The sequence below is a fragment of the Paramacrobiotus metropolitanus genome, unplaced genomic scaffold (assembly GCF_019649055.1).
Source record: "Paramacrobiotus metropolitanus isolate TYO unplaced genomic scaffold, Prichtersi_v1.0 Parri_scaffold0000042, whole genome shotgun sequence".
Taxonomy (NCBI): Eukaryota; Metazoa; Tardigrada; class Eutardigrada; order Parachela; family Macrobiotidae; genus Paramacrobiotus; species Paramacrobiotus metropolitanus.
Window position 1 is genome coordinate 325,407 of NW_026570262.1, and position 10,807 is coordinate 336,213.

At 42.6% G+C, this 10,807-nt stretch overlaps 1 protein-coding gene across 1 annotated transcript; it reads right to left on the reverse strand.

Moving 5' to 3' along the window:
• Positions 1-3,072: 3,072 nt before the first annotated feature.
• On the reverse strand, positions 3,073-10,044 carry LOC129590761 (ATP-dependent zinc metalloprotease YME1L-like). Its single transcript, XM_055486132.1, has 10 exons — positions 9,745-10,044; positions 9,562-9,687; positions 9,152-9,493; positions 8,609-8,710; positions 8,312-8,536; positions 7,676-7,919; positions 6,838-7,191; positions 5,018-5,280; positions 3,881-4,195; positions 3,073-3,391 (listed from the first exon to the last, which is right to left on the reverse strand). Exons 1-10 carry the CDS (start codon positions 9,775-9,777, stop codon positions 3,239-3,241), a joined length of 2,157 nt encoding a protein of 718 aa, XP_055342107.1. The 5' UTR covers positions 9,778-10,044; the 3' UTR covers positions 3,073-3,238.
• Between the last annotated feature and the right edge of the window lie 763 nt (positions 10,045-10,807).

The following is a 10,807-nucleotide window of genomic DNA, read 5'->3' on the forward strand; positions in this document are numbered from 1 at the left end:
TAAAATTCAGGACAATAAATGAATGAATTGTTGGTGATTTTGGTTAAAGGTCAACATGAGCATAACGAATTTGATGGCGTCATGTTTGAGTTTGGTTTGTCAGTGAAGGTTAATTACTGCACATTATGAAATTAATCATCAATACTTCTAGCTATAAGCTTTTGATAAAATAATTGTAATATGAGAAAATCAGTCACTCGATCGCGTACATGTTTTGCTAGCCCATTGAAGCAGCAAGAAAACATCTTCTTTCATGATCAGCAAGAAAACCGGGAGCTGGATGTGATCGACCGAAGGGAAGGTCCTCTGTGTAAAAGAAAACGGGAATCTTTGTCACGTCGTCAAGTCGGTCACGCTATAATAATTTTTACAAATAAGTTTTTTACAAATAAAAATAATTACTGCGAGCACTAATTTATATCATTTATAATAATTTATACGTATTTGAACAACCGCTACTGCCGTTCCTGGCCTCACTTTGGTATTATAGTGTTAGCCTAAAGCTCTGCACTTCTAGTAGAATATTCAATATTTGATCGTTATATCTATATACGCATTACACGTGTACTGCGTACTGATACTCTCTCCTCGTATACTTTATTCTTATACCTACATGGATTACCTTCCATGAAAGCTACGGATACAGTCATTTTAAGCGTTTAACATAGCGAAATCCGCGTTATTAATCGTACATGTATTTGTCGTCTAGCGTTCAATCAGCTTCTTTGTCACATGTACTGTTACATCACCGGACAGCGGATTACCCATATGTTTATCCTCTGGTCACGTGTGCCCGTTTCTATGGCCTGGTGGTCATAGTCCATGTTTTTGCCTTTCTCATGCCCTCGTTAGCCAGATCAAGATGTACCTGTACTGACGATGAGTGATCGTCTGATATTACAGAAATCTCATCGTTTGATGACTGATATTATCTGATATCTGTAGTTCGATTCCTTTGATGTCCTGTTACTGATTTTCCGGCTCAGGTCGCTATTTAAGCGATCATGTTTGTTTGTTATTTAATTTTCTACTTTTTGTTCTTAGCTGAATATTATTAAAGTGCCTAAAACCCGCTATTAAGCATTAGTCGCACATAATCGCTTATGGACACTACAGATACATATATATAGGTACTAATATATTAGCGTATCGATGGTGGCGAAAACCTTTTTATAACCGCGACCTTGAGTATTTTTGTTTTCGCGGCAGTAGTACGTAGTTTTATGTTAGTTGGGAGGGGGATTGCACCGTTGGCAGATTTGTACCGGATATTGAGGATTTCCTTGTTTTGGGAGTATCACCACGTACGCACTGTGACTACGATGCCGCGGATAAAACGGAGTCAATAGGGCGGTTGTCTCAAGGCTACCCGTGACACGCCGTTGGCTGACGCGATGGGCTCAGTTGCAGTGCCCTTCGACGTGCGGCCGCCCGTGTTTAGTGGTAAAGCGGAAGAGAACGCAGCGGCGGTTTAGGACCGTGGCACAGGCGCTCGAATAGAACGATGCCATACTTCTATAGTTAACGCAGGTGCCAGGGTATCTAAATGACCATTCACGTCGGCCAGTTGTATGTCCGAGGATGGGAGGAAGCCGCACACCACTTGGAAGGCCTTTAACCATGAGCTATTGGCCCGTTTCGGACCGAAGACTGGAAGCTTTAGCTAATGCAAAAGACCTCACATCGGAAGTTGGCAGAGATATGTCGTCGACCGACTCATTGCTCTGCAACTTACGTTGAGATCTTTTGCAGTTTTGCTTTAGCAAGCTTCCAGCCTTCCAGACTCTTCGGTCGTATGACTCGTATCCATAACGATACAAACAAATCATGTCAGTTTTTTGTCACATCAAGTTTAATCAACACGAAATTAATCAAATAATGCGATACGGATAAGTCCAAGCGTTCAGAGCGGAACAGAGAAAATAAGAGGCATCGTATGTAGAAAATGGCATATATTCGTCTCGGTATACGCGGTCTCTGGACTGACTGGATATCAGTTTTTGGACAGAGTACCACTAAACATAACTTTTTAACAGTCTTCCACACAGCCAGCGGGAGCACCATCGCAGATTCCCCTCTCTTGGACGCAGTTGCCAAAGGTCATACAGATCATGTCGCCGTTGGGATGGCAGCCGCGCCCCGCCGTGTAGCACCAGTTCCCCCAGCTGTTCTGGCAGTGACGCCAACACGAGGTGCTGGCTCCTCGCTGACGGCAGCCGGCTGTTCCCTCACCGCGATTTCCTTCCACACTGTTCAATGACAGCAACACCATACAAACCGCCAGGATAACGGCGTATACCGGCATTTTTTTGGGAATTGAAACGGGAGAAGAAAATGCAACGAGACGCTCTCAGTTCGACGACGTGAATTTTAATGTCGCACTGAATGCTTCGGGTAATAAAATACCGTGCGGAAGTATTTTCCGCTGCTGGCAGTAATAAGAACGTCGTACTTTCGGTAGGCGTATATGCAACAGTACACCAGCAAACGCAAAGAAAGCACATGTTCGGCTTACGTAGCTCTAATGCTTATTTTATGACTCAGTATCAGTGTCGGCGACTCGGCTGTCGATAAAAAAATTAGGGAGTGATTTCTATGGAAAAGTTTTGCAGCTGTGTATTTTTTTCCAGTCTCATTGTGTTATTTTGCGTCAGAAAGTTAAAGCACTCAGTATTGCCTAACTGCCGACTGCCTCCGGTAAGCCGTTTTGGATTTTCAGTGATAACGTCACGCGTGCATTTATTGGAAAGAAACGTTAGCACTCTAGCCGACACGATTTGCTGCAAGCCAACAACAAAATGTGAGCCAGTTTCACGACATCTGTTTCGCCTGGAAAAGTCTTAAAGAATAAACACGCTCATCGCTCGATACCTGGAGAAAGCGTAGGGCGGTGGCTCAATTTTGAAATATCAACTTAGACTTAGTATGGTTTCCTTCGGGTTTAACAACAATGATTACATACTACGGTTACAAGTTCCAAAAATAACGTAGACTTAGTATGGCTCTGTCTTACGAAAAAAAGCACGCTACTTGTGTATTTCAACACTAATTGGCCTGAGATGTAGATAATTAGCGTTTTCATTTTTAACTTTTCTGTTTGTCGGCAGCTTTCAGCGTTCGCAGTGACGATTAAAGTCGACGAAGCTAAAACAACCAGATTTACAGTAACGGCAACCACGCTACACATCCATACAGAGAATAATAGGAATAATTAAAAAACAGCATCGGTGCTCATCGTTCAAAGGACTTTCTTTTTATTCAAAATTTTCCCGCTGATAACCGTGCGAATATCGTCGGCGTCCAGGGTCTCGTACTCCAGTAACGCTTCGGCCAGGAGCCGGTGCTCCTTGGCGTGCTGCTTCAGGATATTCCTGGCGCGCTCGTAAGAATCCTAAAAGAAACAAGTAACGATGCCGATCAACACTCAAATCAGCTAAAGTAACAAAGGCGTGAATTTTTATGTATTTTATCCATCGTTATTTTTTCGTTGTTTTTTGTCTTCATTTGGGCCTATTTATTCTTTTTTCTTTTGCAGGGATTTCACTAAATTAAACCAGTCGATAATATAAAATGTCCTCGGTTTACTATTGGTTCAACAATCAAATCAGCTAAAGTAACAAATTCAAGCGTAAATTTTTATGTATTATTTTTCAATATTTCTTGCCTTATTTTTGCCAATTTATTCCTTCTTCTCTTTTAGAGGTTTCATTATTAACCTATAAAATTTCCTTTTGACTGTCTCCAGTTTACTATTGGTGGTACGTATTTTCGACGATAATTTTTCCTCCTTATTAACTGTAAAACGATTTTGCTGACTTCGTCAGTGGAAAGACGATTATTTTAAAGCCAAGGAAAGATAGATAGAGACTTGTTCAGTTACCTGGAGAATCTTTTTGATTTCCGCATCGATGGCTTCGGCGGTGGTGGGCGCCAGGTCCTTGCCGGCGGAGAAGACACTGCGCTCGTCATCGTCCCCGTAGTACCGCAGTCCCACCTTCTCCGACATGCCGAACATCTTCACCATCCGACTGGCCAGCTCCGAGGCCTTCTTCAGATCATCCGACGCGCCGGAGGTTATGTAGTCCGGCCCGAATATCAGCTCCTCCGCCACCCGCCCGGCCAACAACGTGTCCAGCATGGCCAGCATCTCCGACTTCTTGTGATGGTACATCTCCTTCTCCGGAATATACGCCGTCTGAAAAATTCAACAAACACAGCGTTTAGCAGAAAGGAACTGCAGTGTACGCTGTAGGGTCCATTATACCACAGTAAATCGTGATGTTTTTTAGCCGTGTTACCGTCGTTTGCTGATATTAGTATCCTTTGACCAATACGAATTAAATGTACGAGTATTATTGTATCGCTCGACCTAATGCTCAAATTTGCAACTACATATTTTGCTTGACCAAATTCTGCAAAAATTAACAGGAACAAAGGAAGCGAAAATTTACAAAAAAAGTTGAGAATAAATAATACCACAATCAACCGAAACTGTTAGATACATGTTCCCGTCAAGTACTTATTTATTCCGCTGAAAAGGTCCAGCAAAGCGATTTGTTTGTGCATGTTAGTACATTCGCGCAATTAATCCGTCAACAACCTTCGTATTACTGTTGAAAATTTAAATCATTGGGAAAACATATCAAATGGCTAAATCCCGAAATCTCTGCTGTCATTTTTATTTTTATCATTATCTGAATATCACAGCTGATTTACGAAAGTAGTAATAAGTGAACTGACTACTGCCGAATAAAAGTCCCAACTTGAATAATAATATGGCAGCGTAGTGTAATGGCATAATGATCAGGCGGAATTTATAAACTTGCTGATACAGTAGACACTTCAATCTTCAATCGAAACCAACTAGAGATTTCCCAAATTTTTCCGATTTTCCCCCGTAAATTTATTTATGCGCTTCACATGCACTCTAGCTGCTGAACGTTATTGTTATCTGCATTAAATAAAAAAAATTCGTGTTCAGTAAAAAAACATTTAAATCGGATTGGCGGCTACTCACATGTCCGAGGGAGGGTCCGCGCGGCACGATGGTCACTTTGTGCAGCGGCATGGAGTCCTTGGTGAAGTGGGCCACGAGGGTGTGGCCGCCTTCGTGGTAGGCGGTGATCTGGTTGGCCTCCTCGTCCGGCACTTTGGTCTTCTTCGCCGGCCCCATCAGCACTTTGTCGCGGGCGCGCTCCAGATACTCCATCGTCACGGAGGACAGTCCGTCGCTGGCCGCCGATAAAGCCGCCTGGTTGACCATGTTCTCGATATCGGCACCTGCATTACAACCAATGTTTCACATTTTCTACTGATTTTTTTTCTACCACAATCAATCTTAAGATTAAATTATAATAGGCATTTAATCCAGCTGATAAACTCGCAAACCATATTCCACACAATGTGCGGCAGTTGCGCCAGAAAAACCCGTCTACTAAAGATAAACCTCACTGTGTAAAAAATTATGACAATAAATTCAAATTACAGCAGTAATTTATGCTTTATTCATTCTTTACTTAAAACAAAACATGAACTCAATTAAAAAATAAAATGGAATAAATTAAATTCTTTACCCATTTCTACAAATAAAAAAATTACGAATAATTTCACATTACAGGCACATTATCCATGATTTGCTGATTTTTTCAGTATTTTATTCATTGTTATTTTATTCATTATCTTTTTCTTTATTTTTAGTCGTTATCTGTTCCTTTTTTATGTGTAAATAAATTAATTCATGATTTTCCAACAAGAACGTTATATTTTACCGGGTGGCCGAACAAAATGTCACCCTGGATTAATATGGTGCCCTGGGCCAATCCGGTGCTTGATTGACATGATTTAGTTTTATTCGAAAGAGCATTTTTTATGACACAAGAAAGTTAAGTCAAACCAACAATATAAATGAGTTTCCTTTTTTCCAGAAATATTTTGAGAAAATGGGTGGAACTGAGTAATGTCCTGGAAACAAAAATTCAAATTTCCCTATTTTCAAATTTGAATTGTAGATATTCAACCAAATAGGTTATTGTTTATGACGTTGCTTTTTCGGAAAGGGGGATTGTTCCTGGTTTTTTTTTACTGTAAAGAATAAAAACGTTCTAGTGACCCTGGCTGGGCAACGAGCGAAAGATTTGGTACTCCTTACATTTCATCTTCATGAAACGGGGTAGCGGACTTTTTGAAAACAATTTGCAGACCATCGCTTCGAATGCAGTCCTGGTTCACACCCGTGTTTAAAAGAGTATGTACTCACCCACCTACAGTTTCCAGTTGAAGCGGCGCTCTTCATTGCACCCAGTACTGAACAAAAAAATTGTAACTAAAATACTTATAAAAACAAACGAAAAAAATCGTAATTTTTTCGAACGGTCAAAAAGGTTGCTTAGTGCCTAGCTCATCCAGTGCATGCATCATCCCAACAATATTTTCCCGGCTGAAAGAGAAAGTGCTGCTCTAAATAAAACATTTAAAAAACTCGAAATCATGTGCAAGGACAAAAAGTTAGGCGCAATTTTTAACTATGCGAGCTGGGACACTAAAAATTTCTACACGATTTCACTTGGCGCCGTTGTTAACGAGGAGTCTCAATTTTCTAAAAAAATATTTGAGTGTTTTGAGTAGCTTATGAAATTGTCTATCGAATGAGTCTATCCGGTTTAAATTACGTTAAGTGGTTCGCGCAGGGCAAAACAAACGCCTAGGGTGACATTTTGTTCGGCCACCCTGTAGTGTGTAATTAAAAATTACGAAATTCAGTGAAAACTGATGAGGTAAAATTTTCTTATAAATCGGAATCAATGCACTTTCTGCACCTGTGAAAAATACCATACTTACCGGTGAATCCCGAGGTGCCGCGGGCCAGCACCTCCATCTGGACGTCGGCGGCCAGCACCATCTTGTCGAGGTAGTAGCGCAGGATCTCGGAGCGGCCCTTGAGGTCCGGCATGGGCACGTGCACCTCCACGTCGAAGCGGCCGGGCCGCGTGAGGGCCTTGTCCAGGTCGTCCTGCCGGTTGGTGGCGCCCAGCACGATGACGCTCTGCGTCTGGTGGAAGCCGTCCATCTCCGCCAGCAGCTGGTTGATGGTCTGGTTGGCGTGCGGATGCAGCACCGAGTTGGTCCGCTTCGAGCCCACCGCGTCGATCTCGTCGATGAAGATCACACAGGGAGCGCGCTCCTTAGCCGCCGCTGCACAAATTATACCATAATTTTAGCACGAAATGACTCTTGTCCTTAATCGCAAAACAATTCTCTAAACATAATTTAACCATAATTCGAATTTTAAACACAATTTTATAACAGTACTCCTTATGGTTAGCTCACTGTCCGCAAAATGATACAATTCACAAATCATTTCAGAGAAATAAAATCAGTGCAAAAATCATATTACAATTTTTCAGTAAAATTAAATTAAAAAACCCAGAATTAGTCATTAAGTTAATTTAAATTTATGAAGTTATCTCGCTGTTAAATAAAATGTTGTTCAAGTTATGCACGATGGCAATGAGTAGTCAAAAGATTAAACGATTATCATTATTATTATTATTTTGACATCATTTGCGCGTCTTTTTCACAACAGTCAACACTTTTTCACAACAAATTTTCCTATGTAAAATTCAGATATTTTAGGCCGAAAAAATCGCCAAATTTATAGTGAAAATAGCCGTCTTACCGAATAATTCCCGGACGCGCCGAGCGCCCTGTCCCACCAGGATCTCATCGAACTCCGAGCCGGCCACCTGGAAAAACGGCACACCGGCTTCGCCCGCCACGGCGCGCGCCAACAGCGTTTTGCCGGTCCCGGGAGGCCCGACCAGCAGGACACCTTTGGGCAGTTTCCCGCCCAGCGACCCGAAGCGTTCGGGATTCTTCAAATACTCGACAATCTGCATCAGTTCCTCTTTCGCTTCATCCACCTGAACAGCGAAACACGCACAAGTTAATCACTAATTCCATGCGTATACAGCGAATACTATAGCCACCAAAAGTCTCAAAGTAACCACGAATCATTTCATTTTTTCACATTTTTTTCCTCGAAACGTATCAGTATTTTTCCACTTACGTAATCAAACAATTATCAAATTCAAACCAATTACTAATTATAAAAGATTATCTTAAAAATTTAAATTCAAAACGTAAAACAAATACTTAGTTTAAACTTCTTTTTAATCTATTTCGTGCAGAGATTCACAAACAGTCGAGCAGATAATAAGAATAAATTCTGGCTAAATATTTCAAAATTATTTATGGAACAAAATATTTTTAAGAATATTCGAGTGAAATACACAACTGCAGAGCCACTGCCTACCCCTTTGACGTCGTTGAAGGTGACGCTGACATCCTCGGGCGTGACCTCGTGGGGACTGAGGCCCATCATGACGCGGAATGACATGGTGTTGCTGATCATCACCAGCACGACGGCCAGCAGCGCCGCCGACATGGCCAGACTGAAGAAGCGCAACAGCAGCGGCGCGCGGTTGCCGGATTTGGCCTTCTGGTCGTTGGAGGCCAGGTAGCCCTCCAGAAACGCCAACTGCAAACACAATAATTCCCTTTAAGAAAATTTTTCGAGAATAATTTCCCTGATCAACTGACGATGACGTACGCGGACTTTGTTGAAGTCTTCCTGGCTCAGCGTGGAGTCAGTGGCCATGTACTTCTTAATGTGCTCATCGGTGACGATTTTCAGGGGGGCTTTGTCAATAAGCTGCAGATATAAGGCGTATTATATCGAGAATATTATCAGTAAGCAAACGCTAGCCCAATCTAACCATTCTCAATCAGTTCCGAATTTCATAATTATTTCAAAATGTTTTATTTAATTCATACCTATATGCTGGAATCTGCAAAATCTTAATTTTAATAATTAACAACTATTTTCACAATCAATAATAATTTAGAAAAATAAATTAATCCGATCTGTGCGCCCATAATTTAAAAGTTGAAAAACAACAAAATTTTTGACTGATCAAGTTCCTAATTTCTTGTGTTCCAGCATTCTGAAATATATTTTTATGACCACTCTGCATTTCTCTATTGTTTTCAGTAACATAAACTGACATAACTTTCGTGATAATAAACGAAATAAAACCCGATGAATGCGAATAAAACCTTACAAAAAAAAATTGATGAGCTCAGTCTGACGTACCTTGGCTTTCCTCAACCAGTTGGACAACAACCCGCCCCGCTCCCCCAGAATGTCCTGGAGGCTCTCCTCCGCCGTCTTCGTCCCGCCGCCCAACGTCTTGGGATTCCGCTTGCGCGTGGTGAAGCTCCGCGTCGATTGCGTGGCCCCCAGGAGCCCCTGCGCGGTCCGCCGCGTCAGGAGCCCCACATCCAGGGGCAGCGGCCCACTCCCCAGATACGTCCCCACCGGGGTCAACACCCGGGGGTGGACGACATCCAGAAGGCCGGGGGCCGCGATCTCCAGACTACGCAGGAGATCCTGGGGCGACAGGTCCCCCAGGCTGGACAGGAGGGTGGCATATGTCTGCAAAAAGGGAGGGATCAAGGGGAATCAAGGGGAAACGAAGTGAAATGAAAGGAAACGTGATGTACATCACGGGGAGACTGTGCTTCGTCGGTGGAGCGCGGGAGTACGGTGCGACGCTGACTGCGACAGTTCAGCCAGTGGAGGGCGCGCAGGGACCAGGTTAGGCCGGAGTTGCCCAGGAGGACTAACAGCTGTAAAGAAGGAGTGATTATTACGGGCCAATGGGAGGATATCATGGAGATTGGCACCTGTGAGCCGCCAATGAAGCCTTCGGATATCATGGTGGAGCGGAGGGATTTGAGGCGGACCTCGAATCAGCTGGTCGACGCACCGGGAACAGTCTGACGACAGGAGAAGGATTACATTTGATTCTGCCACAGTCTAAGTCAATGATGCCGGGGCTTCATCGGTTCAAAAATCAGAAATCGAAATTATGAAGCAAAACAGTGTGCAACAAATTAAACTACAGTATAAAGTAATAAATAAATCAAAAATGAGAAAACTCAGTAAAGCGCTGACTGTTAGTGTTCGCAGTTTCATCACTCTGCGTGAGTGCTGGGTTGAAAGGTTCGTTACCTCTGCGTGTTGCAAAACGTCTCGTACTCTGTATTATCATAGCATCTGCCGTGCGGTCCATCTAACCACCGGCTGCAGGGGGTTGTTCCCATACGAGGGAAGAACGCGTGCTACAATATGAACTATGCAGTATGCAGACTGCGACTGCACTCTTTCAATTTTCCCTGATTCGAACTTATTGTTCAGTACGTTCCAAAATTTTGCACATGACGGAAGTGAGAAGTGGTTGCAGATTATTAATTTTGTGAAACAGTTTTTCCCAAGTAAATTTTGCTTCACAACAGGTAGCCTTTCTGTTACCTTTGAGAGGATATTTGTAGTTATTTTGTACGGTGGTGTGGTCGATTTGTACTCTTTGCAGACAGTACTGTAATGACACAGGTTTAAGGAACACGAAAATAACCTAGGTCTGCTTGCAAGCACCCGGGGCCTGCAGTTACGTTCAAATTGATTCACTGAGAGGGCTTTTCACAACTGCAGGAAATTTGAATTTTGATGAAAAATTTAATCAGTTTTCGAAAAAACTTTCACGTCGAATGGTACATATTACTTCTTTTTTGGATATCCAGTCAAAAACAGTACCAATTTCTGATCGCAATAATTCTGAAATCCGTCAGCTCGGCTTTTGCACAAGCGGTTTACGACTTGAAACATCGGCCTAGCTCTGGATAGGACCAATGATAGATTTCTGCTCGTGCTCTTCACCACACTGACCACAGACAGATTCGCGAATCG

What these genes read in the sequence shown, in the direction of transcription:
- LOC129590761 (XM_055486132.1), bottom strand. Translation starts at nt 9,777, where the DNA reads ATGATATCCGAAGGCTTCATTGGCGGCTCACAG. An exon ending in GCTTCATTGGCGGCTCACAG is followed by an intron (nt 9,688 to 9,744) that starts GTGCCAATCTCC and finishes CCTTCTTTACAG; the next exon opens with CTGTTAGTCCTCCTGGGCAA. An exon ending in GCGCGTCCGGGAATTATTCG is followed by an intron (nt 7,192 to 7,675) that starts GTAAGACGGCTA and finishes TAATTTGTGCAG; the next exon opens with CGGCGGCTAAGGAGCGCGCT.